Below are 13,514 nucleotides of genomic sequence, written 5' to 3' on the forward strand. Positions count from 1 at the left end.
AAGTGTTTCTTGTATAGAATATAGTCAATTTTTGTAAAGGTTTTAGTCAAACAGTATGTAAGAAATGTTAAGTCCTTTGTACTGGAAACTTGCATTCTCCCAGTAAGGTAATATATTGTACTACGTTTCAAGCCCCTGGAGCAATTTTTGATTAGTGCTTTTGTGAACAAGAAACAATTGACAAGTGGCTCTATCCGCTCTCCCCCCTTTCCCCGTCGCGATATAACCTTCGTGGTTGAAAACGACGTTAAACACCAAATAAAGAAAGAAAGAAGAAGTTGAAGAATGCTCTTATCACATGTAAAGGCCTAGACAGATCTTTAATTATTTACATGATCGGTTACACGGGTAGGACGGTATCTTTACACGTCGAGGAGGACATGTACGTATATCTCACAGACACACACGCCAGTTGCTGGCTTGTTGGTAAAGCAGAAGGCAAGAAGGTAAACAAGGCCAGGGTCGTCTGGGGCTTGGAACGATAAATCGGAGATTACGTTTATCTGGCATTGGCTTTGATTGCTATCCGGGTCTGCCAGGTCCGATTTTATCGCTTGTGCAGGATGAATGGGTGGTTTGTGTCTTAAGTTGTGGGTAACTTTTTTTTTTTTTTTTTTGGGGGGGGGGGGGGGATGTCATGAGATAGACCTTGGTCGCATTATAATTTTTTTTTAAAGTGTTTGTGTAAGTTTAAATGATTTGTTGTTTGATATTGAGGAGTGCTTTAGAAGCTGCAGAAAAGTGCGTTTATAGAGAGGCACAACAAGACAAAACGACTAGCACATAATATACACACACACACACACACACACACACACACACACACACACACACACACACACACACACACACACACACACACACACACACACACACACACACACACAAGGAGGGGGGGCTGCAACTTAACATAAACACATGGCATACAGAAGCCTTCATTGATTCCTAGATGTATGCAACTTTGATAAACGAATCGTCTGTTCGGCTCAACCGAGAAATGATTAGCGCGTAAACGTCATCAACGCACGCGAAGCCATCATCGCATATTAACACATACTCTCAGTTCTCGCGTGATAACCACCCATATTACCTGAATAAAGCATATAGTGTGTTTGACCAGCCGCCGTAAACACTGCTGCTTTTTCCCGAACACACCTAACATCCCTTTGAACTAGGCCCTGAGAGCTCCTCTTTATGGTGCTTGAATAGACCCAGTGTTATCACACCATGTAGACTTCTCAGTAAGTATACCCGGGGTTAATGGAAAGTCTGGGTACCCGGGGTGGGGTTGTACTGCTTTACTTGTTTCTGTATGTTCACGTCCTTGGTTGTGTGTGTGTTTGCTCTGATATCGGGACAGTTTGCACCGTTCGTTTGGAAGCGTTGGTTTTGTTAGAGATTGATTTTTCTTGCCATCTTCACTGTGAAGGTTTGTGAGTCTGTTATTGCCGATAGAGTCTTATTATTGTATGTTTATTCTGACGCTATGTAGACTTCTTAGTAAGTGTATCCGGGTTACAAGCAAAGTCTGGGTACTGTGGGTGGGTTATGGAGTAGGCGCGGTGTTGTGCTTTACTTATTTCAAACGTCCTTGACTATGTAAGTATGTTTGTGTTTACTCTGTTATCGGGGTGGTTCACGAGTTTAGTATTGATCGTATATATTGTCGCTATTCGCGTGGTAGTGCTGCCTTGTTAGGGTTTGATTTCTTGCCGTGAAAGGTTAGTGACTTTTTTTTGCAAGACGTGCTGCTTTGCTTGGTCGAAGTCTTAGACGTTCGCATTGTGTCAGTGTTTGTATAGAATCATGTCTCTTTGACAGTCTGAGTGTGAGCCCATTTCTAAGCAATAGTTCGAAGTGCAAAGATACACGAGCCAAAAGAAAAATGTCTGTTTGTTACACTCAGACAATAAAGTTGTATTGAATTGAATTGAGTTGAATTGAAGTGCTGACGTGATCAATTTCGATTACTTTAGATCTTTGTGAAGGTATGTAGAACCTAGTTGGTTAAAACCGGCCTTTCATTAATTCAGTGCTGTTTATGATTTCTTAATGAGGGACCCTGGGCGTTTGAGGACGAGTGAATAGTGCAATTATGGCGATAAATCTTTACACTGGTTCAAAGAGCGTTCTTGTTCGATTATCATATCTTTAGGCTTGTGAAGGCTCGTGAATTTTGGTCAATCATATCTTTTAACGCCAGGTCGAAGTGCTAACTTCTTTGATTTTGATTTTTTTTAAAGGGGGGCAACTGGTTTGTGGATCTAGCTGGATCTGGAGTCGACGCGCGTGCGAGGATATGTATGTGTGGGAGGGGGGGGGGGGGGGGCGCGGGAGATGGAAGCTTGCTGTATGTTATGTAATGTATATATTGTGTGTGATACGTGGAAATGTGATACTATTTATTTGCATGTATGATACAGGTACAAATGTGATAATTGTAGGCTTATACTAGTGATTACTGTGTGTGATACATGAAATGTGATATGAATGCTGTTTTTATATGTTATACTCTTACTTTCTCCCAAGCGCAAGACAAATTCTTCTATGAAAATTGAAGCCAATAAAATTTGAGTTGAGTTGAGTTGAGTTGGGGGGGAAATGCTGGCATGCTCGATTTTGATGTCTTTGCTCCCCTTTGGCTTTGAGGTTTTCCACTTTGTGAGTCTCAGCTGATCGTTATTGTTACTTTCTTTTTTCTCTCGCTCTATTTCCTAAAAGACATCCTATTTCAGTAAATAGGAAATGATATATCTGAACCTTGGACCATACATCCGGTTAGTCAAACAGTATTATGTCCCGTACAGAGCTTAATTACACAGCAGTGAAGCAAGCGGCAAGTGTCATTTATCCTTCAGCTAGACCCTTTGTAAGTTTTACAGCGTGGGAAAGTGTCTTCTTTCTTTCTTGGAGCTTTTCCAGCTGAAATGTAATACTGAAAGTGTGTACTCCTCAACCCCCTGCCTCTTTTTTTGCCCTGCCTTTCTCTGTCTTGTCTGTCTGTCCCCTCTCTCTCTCTCTCTCTCTCTCTCTCTCTCTCTCTCTCTTCCTCTCTCTCTCTGCTTATCTCCCTCTCTCTGTTTGTCTCTCTCTTTCTGTCTCTGTCTCTCTCTCTTTCTTTCTTTCCCTCCCTCTCTCTCTCTCTCTGTTTCTCTCTCTATCTCTATCTCTCTCTCTCTCTCTCTCTCTCTCTCTCTCTCTCTCTCTCTCTCTCTCTCCTCTCTCTCTCTCTCTCTGGGGCTGGGTGGCCGAGTGGTAACGCACTTGCGCTCGGAAGCGAGAGGTTGCGAGTTCGACCCTGGGTCAGGGCGTTAGCAATTTTCTCCCCTCTTTCCTAACCTAGGTGGTGGGTTCTTCTTCTTCTTCTGCGTTCGTGGGCTGAAACTCCCACGTACACTCATGTTTTTTGAACGAGTGGAATTTTACGTGTATGACCGTTTTTTTACCCCGCCATTTAGGCAGCCATACGCCGTTTTCGGAGGAAGCATGCTGGGTATTTTCGTGTTTCTATAACCCACCGAACTCTGACATGGATTACAGGATCTTTTTCGTGCGCACGTGGTCTTGTGCTTGCGTGTACACACGGGGGTGTTCGGACACCGAGGAGAGTCTGCACACAAAGTTGACTCTGAGAAATAAATCTCTCGCCGAACGTGGGGACGAACTCACGCTGACAGCGGCCAACTGGATACAAATCCAGCGCGCTACCGACTGAGCTACATCCCGCGGTGGTGGGTTCAAGTGCTAGTCTTTCGGATGAGACGAAAAACCGAGGTCCCTTCGTGTACACTACATTGGGGTGTGCACGTTAAAGATCCCACGATTGACAAAAGGGTCTTTCCTGGCAAAATTGTATAGGCATAGATAAAAAAAATGTCCACCAAAATACCCGTGTGACTTGGAATAATAGGCCGTGAAAAGTAGGATATGCGCCGAAATGGCTGCGATCTGCTGGTCGATGTGAATGCGTGATGTATTGTGTAAAATAATTCCATCTCACACGGCATAAATAGATCCCTGCGCCTTGAGTCCGAGTCTGGAGATACGTGCGCGATATAAGATTTTATAAATCAAATCTCTCTCTCTCTCTCTCTCTCTCTCTCTCTCTCTCTCTCTCTCTCTCTCTCTCTCTCTCTCTCTCTCTCTCTCTCTCTCTCTCTCTCTCTCTCTCTCTCTCTCTCTCTCTCTCTCTCTCTCTCTGCCATCACCCAGCCCTTCCGTCAACACCCTTAACCACCGACACCACCAATACAACCACCGACACCACCAATACAACCACCGACACCACCAATACAACCACCAATACAACCACCGACACCACCAATACAACCACCGACACCACCAATACAACCACCGACACCACCACCCCAACCACCGACACCACCAATCAGTACAACCACCAACACCACCAATACACACCCCACACACCAACTGCGACCTAATTCCCGTTTCTTTGTCTTTTTTTCTTCTTTTTTCCTTTTTTTACAACTCAGCAGAACTTTTGTTCTCAGTCCCTCTTTTGCGTGTAGGGTACATCTTCGTCGGCATTTTGTTACACCTTTTCAAGGTCAGTGAAGCATGTTGTTCTGAGGTATTGCACCCCTTTGATACACGGTTCCTCTAATAACACTGGAGTGTCTACGTGGAAATTAGTTGTTCGTACCTTTCAGCTGCCCCGACACTGAGTAAGCCCATAGTTCTTCCCACAATGTATATGTACGAGCTACTTTTTTGAATTTGTCAATTTCCTGGTTTCGTGAATGCACTTTTACATGTATAATTATTCGCCCTCGGTAACAGACAAAGTGTGTGGTGTCTGCGGTTTAATTTCAAATCGATTTCATGGTGCTCTTGTGTGGTGTGTGGTGTGTGTGTGTGTGTGTATGTGGGTGGGGAGGGGAGGGGTCCTATGTTCCTGTGAAAGAGAGAGACCAGAATGTATGTGGGGACTCGGGGTTGGGGGTGGAGTAAGTGTGTGAAATAGTAAGCTACACAGTTTGTTTTTCACATGTGTGTGTACGTAAAATATCGACAACCTTTCAGCCCATGTAAACCATAAACACTAAACTCAGGTCGCATGAGTTTGCACAAGATTGTTATATATCGCTTCGTGTTCCCTTCGCAAACATCGTGACAAAATCAGTTACCCTGTACTGACACTGAGACAAGACGAACAAATCAGTCTCAAAATAGCAGAAACAGATGTAAGATTCACCCCTGCCTAACCCTACCCCCCTACCCCTCAACGCCACCTCCCGCACTCATACCCTTTCTCACCCCTTCGTTTCGAGTCATCATTAATTTAGCCACGCCCACTCTTGCATCGCCGTGCAGTTGGCGCATCGTTCAACATCGCTGAGGAGGAGGTACAGCTGGTGAAATATTATCGAGCGAAACACCGCATGAGGACGTGACGTGCTTTTTCGAATAGTTCTGACAAGTACGAAATATTCCCGATACAGCCCCGTGGAAATGACGTCACATACTGAAGGTAGAGGGACAATTCTGACGGATTCATTCCGTGTGACGACGAAGCACACACGGGGCTAAGTCTGAATATTGCCACAATACAGTGCCCAAATCAGTTGCAGCCATTCATATTTCCGCTGTCTGGATTGTGTGGTTGTGATTGTGCATGATGTTTTGTGTGTGATTAATTTGAGTATGCGGTGCTTATTAGTTCGATGACGTGGTATGACGTGTACGTGGAAGCTTAATTGTTGTGGTAGTAGGTATGGTGGATTTATGATCCTTTTCAAGGCATGTCTTGTACAGTTGTGACGCTGGGTACATCTTACGGTGGGTATATTTAGTTACATGTGTTGCATAATTTTGTACGTTACCCCCTCTCTCTCTCTCTCTCTCTCTCTCTCTCTCTCTCTCTCTCTCTCTCTCTCTCTCTCTCTCTCTCTCACTTTTCTCTCTCTCATTCTCCCTCTCACTGGTTTCTTTTCTCTCTCTCTCTCTCTCTCTCTCTCTCTCTCTCTCTCTCCCTCTCCCTCCCTCCCTCTCCCTCCCTCTCTCTCTCTCTCCCTTCCTCCCTCTCTCTCTCTCCCTCCCTCCCTCTGGAAACATACAATCGTGGACTTGCCAGATATGGGTGGTTTTGGATACTGTAAAGTTCAAGAAACCTGTTCATTTGAAGCGTAAAGAAAGTACGCATTGTCGGCTATGCAGTACCCGTAGCTAGCTATTTATGCAGTAACTCCTATTTACTCGCTTTACTTTTGTCAACGTTTGAAAGACAAGAAAAGCGAAAGGCGTGGGGTCAAGACGATTGCCGATAATTCACAAGTTGTGCCGAATGGAACTGGGGGTGAATAACCCCTGCCAGTTCACAGGCCTAGTCCAACTGTCACAACACTGCCCCCCCCCCCCCTCCCCTCCTCCCTTTTGCCCTAAATCCCAGGGTATTGGCTTTCCGGTACCGGGAACGCAAAAACAGTCATTTTATCACGGTATGCAAAAGTGAGCTCCAAAGCGGGGGTTCAAAAGTTTGCGAACGAATACAAGGGAGAGAGGTGAATCGCAGTCCCAACATTTTCGTTATGAAAGATAATCGAACTTGGTCCACTATTAGGACAGCTAGTCTGTTTTGACAACTCACACATACAAGTCAGAATTAGGCCTACATGTAAACAACCCAAAAAACAAAAGCACATGGCTGGTTCAAAACACGCGCGAGAGAGAGAGAGACAGACAGATAGAGAGAGAGGGGCGGGGACTAGGACAGAAAGCGTTTGTGTTCAGTCGTGCGCGCTTGACTCTGTGTGTGTGTCTGTGTGCCCCCCCCCTCTCTCTCTCTCTTTCCCCTCTCTCCTCTCCCCCCCACGCCCAACCATTAATACCGGCCACCACCAATATATTTATACAGCTTACAAGTCTTATCCCGGAAGATCTGAATACTTGTTGTAGTACACTCTCACCCACTTCTTTCAAGTGTCATGACTGTGCTTTAAGTTTTAATCCCCTGTGAAAGCAAACAACATAAGCCCATCATCTGTTTCGCATGACCCCTGCCCACCCTGTAGGCATGGACTCGTAAAGTAGAGTGTTTTGTACTCACAGGGTAGTAAGTAACATAGTGTTTTGTACTCACAGGGTAGTAAGTAACATAGTGTATTGTACTCACAGGGTAGTAAGTAACATAGTGTATTGTACTCACAGGGTAGTAAGTAACATAGTGTATTGTACTCACAGGAACATTGTGTATTGTACTCACAGGGTAGTAAGTAACATAGTGTTTTGTACTCACAGGGTAGTAAGTAACATTGTGTTTTGTACTCACAGGGTAGTAAGTAACATAGTGTATTGTACTCACGGGGTAGTAAGTAACATAGTGTATTGTACTCACAGGGTAGTAAGTAACATAGTGTATTGTACTCACAGGAACATTGTGTATTGTACTCACAGGGTAGTAAGTAACATAGTGTTTTGTACTCACAGGGTAGTAAGTAACATAGTGTATTGTACTCACAGGGTAGTAAGTAACATAGTGTATTGTACTCACAGGGTAGTAAGTAACATAGTGTATTGTACTCACAGGAACATTGTGTATTGTACTCACAGGAACATTGTGTATTGTACTCACAGGAACATTGTGTATTGTACTCACAGGAACATTGTGTATTGTACTCACAGGGTAGTGAGTAACATAGTGTATTGTACTCACAGGAACATTGTGTATTGTACTCACAGGGTAGTAAGTAACATAGTGTATTGTACTCACAGGGTAGTAAGTAACATAGTGTTTTGTACTTACGTGGTAAGCCCCTATTCCATGAGTGGGTGTGTGTGTGTTTGTGTGTGTGTGTATGTGTGTGTGGGTGGTGTCGTCTCTCTCTCTCTCTCTCTCTCTCTCTCTCTCTCTCTCTCTCTCTCTCTCTCTGTCTGTCTGTCTGTCTGTCTGTCTTTGTGTATGTGTGTGTGTGTGTGTGTGTGTGTGTGTGTGTGTGTAGGTGAGTGTGTTTTTGCATACAGTGGCAACATTTAGTGACACTAACGCTTACAAGTACAGTGTGACCATTTCGTGTCGATTATAGCATAACAAAAGTTATCAAACCAAACAATGAAAATTACATGTCAACGGAAACACGAACCGGTAGCTTTGTCCGATTTCGTGTCCGTTACATTATAAGATACCAATTGGTAGAATACTGGAATTTATAATTTGATGGAAAATAACGGTGTCTATGTAAAGTAGTTGTAGTCAGTGTTTCTCGTATTGGTGCTGGTGTTGTTGTTGCTATTTTTATTGATCGTTTCTGTGTTAAAGAACGTTGTGTTCCTGCAGCAAATAAAGTATTGGTGAGCTTCTTCTATTCCTACCAGAACGGCCTGTGAACGTTAAGTTATTGAAGCGCGATAGACCGTTCTGGTAGACGCTCGATCGTTGTGGGCATTTTACTCACAAACATCGTTCTCCAGGGAATCATTTGAAAGGTTGCAAACGAAGCAATCAGCAGAGAATACTGAGATTACTTTCACTTGACGTGAAACCTCTGAGAACGCAACAAATGAAATGCAATTGATTCTGAGTTTATTTTTATTTGACAACTGCTGGGAGTTTAAATCTTTCGGAATATGTCACTTGCAAAATCACCTGGGGTTGGAAAGCCGGTGGTAACTACCAACATTACACAGACATTCTGGGCTGTCATAATCATGAGGACAAACTAATCTTGGACTGCACATTTACTGTGTGACTGTGATTCTGTGACGAAGCGGAATGCAATAGACCTACTGTTAACAGACCACGGCACTACCAAATCCAAGCCGTTGGTATACAACTTTTCGGTCTGATTATAGTCGGTAGCGGTTGATAAATGGGGATTTCAGTTTGCAAGGGTGATAAACTGGTTTAGCGCTGAGAAATTGGTGTTATCTATCACTGCCTTCGGTTACCGTCGTGTATCTCTCATCATTACTTGTGTCCAGATGTTACTACGGAACCCTCTTATAAAACCCCTAAATTAGCCATCCCCCACACCCTCCCTTTTAAAACCTTGCATTATCAAATATTCAGTTCGTATCCTCTGTAGACTTGCCTGTATTTAACTTCGTCCAATTTAAGACTCCCCCCCCCCCCCCCCCCCCCCGCCCCCTTTTTTTAAGATCTTGATTTTTCGGAATTTCTGTACCATACCTCCGTAAATTTACTTTAAAAACTTTTTCCCTTTTTAAGACCTGATTTTCACAGATGTTTGAAGGTCGAGCTGAACCTCCTTTGAAGACCCCGTTTCCCACAGATTTTTGGTAGGTGGGGTTTTACTGTGGTAGTAGATAAAATTGCCCGCGCGTGCTAAGGATGTGACCGTGGGCTGATGTGTTGTGCCGGTCTGTCGGCGCTTCTGATTACTGGCTTAATTAGTTATCTGTCTGTTTAGGTCGTTATCTCGTGGTGATTACGGTGCGGTTATCTGTCCGACAGTGCTTATCTGTCCAACAGCTTTGATATTTGGAGGCTGACGCGAGGGGTAAGGACAGTGTGTCACGTCATGGTCATACTGCTGAGTCTGTGTGTGAGTGTGTTGATGCATTCGAGGGATTTTGTTTTCAATAGTGATTATGTTAATGACAAAGTAGGTATGCTTGTTTTTGTTCGTTTGTTTTGTTGTTGTTGTTGTTGTTGTTGTTGTTGCTTCATTTAAGTGTCTGTTTGTTTGTTTCTTTCTTTCTTTGTTCAGTCTTCCGTTGGTTTGTTAGCAAGCGAGTAAGTAGTTAGCCAGTTGGCTACTGTTACATGGTTAAACATTTGTTTTTAATTTCAGGACGGCTATTGTTGTTCTTTGATGGTAAACTGTGATTTACATGCACTAGCTGGGCTTTTTTTAAATTTTTTATCTTCTCCCCTTCCGCTGCCTCTTGATTGCGTGCTAACTTAGCCATGTTGTTGCTACCTGGGTCGGTATGGGAATTTTAATCAGCGCAGTTCATTCAGCTTTCCTGCGATTTGTGGTCAGTTCGGCGTTCCTATTGCCAGCGTTCTTTATGATGCTGCTTGCTCTGCCGGGTCGGAATTTGCATGATTATTTGGCTCCCTTGATATTCATTGGCACGTTTGGAACAAAGAATTAAGGCTCTGTGTGTAGATTTCTTTATTTGTTTGTTGGCATTTTTTTTGGTGGAGGTGGTGTCGTTCTCCTCCGTGTGTGTGTGTGTGTCTCTCTCTCTCTCTCTCACACACACACACACTCACACACACACACAATACCTCTCTCTCTCTCTCTCTCTCTCTCTCTCTCTCTCTCTCTCTCTCACACACACTCACACACACACACACGCACGCACGCACGCAAAAGGGTCTTTCCTGGCAAAATTGTATAGGCATAGATAAACAATGTCCACCAAAATACCCGTGTGACTTGGAATAATAGGCCGTGAAAAGTAGGATATGCGCCGAAATGGCTGCGATCTGCTGGTCGATGTGAATGCGTGATGTATTGTGTAAAAAGAAGAAAAAATCCATCTCACACGGCATAAATAGATCCCTGCGCCTTGAGTCCGAATCTGGAGATACGCGCGCGATATAAGACTTCATATAACGCACGCACGCATGTAGCCTACACCCACTCGCTCGCCCACACTCACTCACTCACTCACTGTCTGTATGTCTACATGTGCGTTTCAACCAATCTTGTACGACAAACAAACAACAATAACAAAAACTCCGGAACTGTTCGCTGTAATGCGACACTTCACTCAGCTAATCCCACAGGGGGATCAAATCCAGCAGCCTAATCGATATTGGGCGACGAGGAAGCGGATCGATCGGAGAAGGTCCATTGACTGGGTTTTAGTTTCCTCTGGACTGGTGTGAAGTGTCCGTCAAATTGATGAAGAGTGAAACCCCCGTGTTAAGATCTCTCCGAATCTGAGAAAACCAGGTCTTAGAAAGTCATACATGTGAAGTGCATTTACAGAATTTATGAAAATTTGGAGAGGAAAACACGGAGAAGGAAAAGTCTTAAAAGGGGTGGGGGGGGGGGGGGGGTTGGAAGAGGGGTTCCACTGTACTCACTCGTTTCCAACATGTGAGATTTCGGTCGGCTTATCAACCGTATGCACGTGAGTGATTGTACATGCACTTCATTGCCAAGATCGATAGGGGAGAGAGAGAGAGAGTGGGGGGGGGGGGGGGGGGGGGGGGGGGGGGGGGGGGGAGGGGTTAAGGGACGGATGGATGCATGCATGGGCAAGTGAGGGAGGAAATTGTGACAACACGAGATTCATTTATCTGTGGTTCGTTGAGCTTTCATTGTCCGGGATTTTGGCCGGCCTATTAACAGTTTTCACGTGAGTGATGATATAGTTATGATATGTGCATTTTCTTGCCTTGATTGAGAGGTAAGGCGGGATAGTGTCACGTGTTGGGGGGAGGAGGGGGGGGGGGGGCATGATGTGTAAAAGGGGAAATTCCAGCAGTGCTGAAAACTTGGGATTTATTTCTGAGCTGACACGTCTGTGGAAACCCAAAACAGATCGGGCACGTTCATTTATTTTATTTGTTATCTTCGTCGATGTTTCAAATAGTGAATGTGGTTTCCAGAAGAGCTGGAAAGTTTTGTTCGTTGCACATGCATTCTTTTCTTGTGTCTTGGAGAGGGGACAAGATGATAGATGGTTGAAAGGGGTTCGAGTGATGAAATTTTGACCTCACATGAATCATGTCTCTGGTTTGATGCGCTGGCATTTGGGTGGATGAGTGTCACGTGCTAACTCTGATGAAGGCACAGTCCTTCCAGTCTAAAAAAGTTCGGCTGACCATCTCAGAGCTGGTCAGGATTTTACATGAGCTACGGCAATCCCTCCAACACCTACCAAAAGTCAAACCGGCACGGTTGGCCTAGTGGTAAGGCGTCCGCCCCGTGATCGGGAGGTCGTGGGTTTGAACCCCGGCCGGGTCATACCTAAGACTTTAAAATTGGCAATCTAGTGGCTGCTCCGCCTGGCGTCTGGCATTATGGGGTTAGTGCTAGGACTGGTTGGTCCGGTGTCAGAATAATGTGACTGGGTGAGACATGAAGCCTGTGCTGCGACTTCTGTCTTGTGTGTGGCGCACGTTATATGTCAAAGCAGCACCGCCCTGATATGGCCCTTCATGGTCGGCTGGGCGTTAAGCAAACAAACAAACAAACAAACAAACAAACAAACTAAAAGTCAACAGCCTGGCTACTTTCTGTGCAGAAGGTAATATTTAATCAATTACTGCTAATGTCAATATCCGAAATGAATGCATCCAAAAAAATGTATCACTCTTCAGGCAAGCAACTTTAGGGGGTTTTGGTTGTGGGCTAGTAGGGTGTAACCACATTTCAATTTGTGTGATTCAAGCCCAGACACTCTATTTCTTTCAAATGATAGATAGATAGAGCAAATATTGTACGGTCAGTTTGGGGCTTCTTGGATCTTGTTTCATTGCCCATATCCCCATGCCACCTCCTCTTTAGAGGGTATTCTTTATTGCGTTGACTGATGGATAAATGAACGGTTGTGTTTTGTGTGTGTTTCAGCCTCTCTCAATCCACCCATCACCCCCTCACAATGAGCCGCTCCTAGGCCAAGGGGACACAACTGCTGTGCAAGGGGAGATAACCCATACTGGATCAGGGGAGGTTATCGACGAGTTACAAGCAATTATGGATGCACAGGTACATTCAGTAATGACCACGTAGACAAAAATTGTTGGCTTCATTAATAGTTAGAAAAATTTTACAGCTTCAAACAAAACCTGACGGGGAAAGTTCAAGTGTGGCCTGAAACATTGTTATAGGGGTTACATTTGTTTAACGAAAGTGTCTTGTTGGACAGAAACATATTTTAAGATAAAAACGTTGATTAAATTACATATTCTTACTCCAATTAACATATATAGCATTAACTTCAGTTTAGAGGCTTATTATATGTCTAGATAAGGGCTTTATTCCTCAGAAAGCAGACGCTTGAGATAAAAGTTATCTGTGTAGGTGCTGTTGTGCGTTTGTTTGCTAGTGTGTGTGGTGTTTTCAAACTTATCTCATCTTGTCTGATCTATTCTGATCTTATCCTATCCTATCCCATCCCATCCCATCCCATCCCATCCCATCCCATCCCATCTCATCTCATCTCATCTCATTTCATCTCATCTCACCTTATCTCATCTCAACAGGGAGAAACGCACGGAGGCATGGACAGCTCCAGCCTGGACGACTTTTTCAGCTCACCCTCTTCTGCACCAGTGACCAATGGAATAGCAGATGTCTCCACAGACTCCAGCCTCAGACTCGACGATTTCGTCGGCGTTGGTGACCTGTCGGACAACCTTGATGATTCAAGGTCACGGTTTCTGAAGGAATGCTCGCCGGATATTGTGGTGGACTGTGCGGATGGTGTGGAGAATGTGACCTTGAAGGACGCGACCAGTGAAAAGGCGTTGCTCGGTAGCGCGGGAGAGGATAATGGGACGTCGCTTCGAACGGATAGCTTGGGTTCCAGAACGGATGAAGTAAGTTTTGTTAATGTTCGAAGTTGTTAAT

The 13,514-nt window shown here is 44.4% G+C and overlaps 1 protein-coding gene across 1 annotated transcript in view; it reads left to right on the plus strand.

Moving 5' to 3' along the window:
* The window catches only part of LOC138975753 (serine-rich adhesin for platelets-like), a gene marked incomplete at its 5' end in the record, with an annotated part of 52,427 nt that overhangs the window by 21,788 nt on the left and 17,125 nt on the right, over positions 1-13,514 (plus strand). The window contains 2 exon segments of the mRNA XM_070348500.1: positions 12,513-12,650; positions 13,148-13,483. Of these exon segments, the coding sequence (XP_070204601.1) occupies positions 12,513-12,650; positions 13,148-13,483 (474 nt within the window).

This window comes from Littorina saxatilis, linkage group LG9, assembly GCF_037325665.1.
Source record: "Littorina saxatilis isolate snail1 linkage group LG9, US_GU_Lsax_2.0, whole genome shotgun sequence".
Taxonomy (NCBI): domain Eukaryota; kingdom Metazoa; phylum Mollusca; class Gastropoda; order Littorinimorpha; family Littorinidae; genus Littorina; species Littorina saxatilis.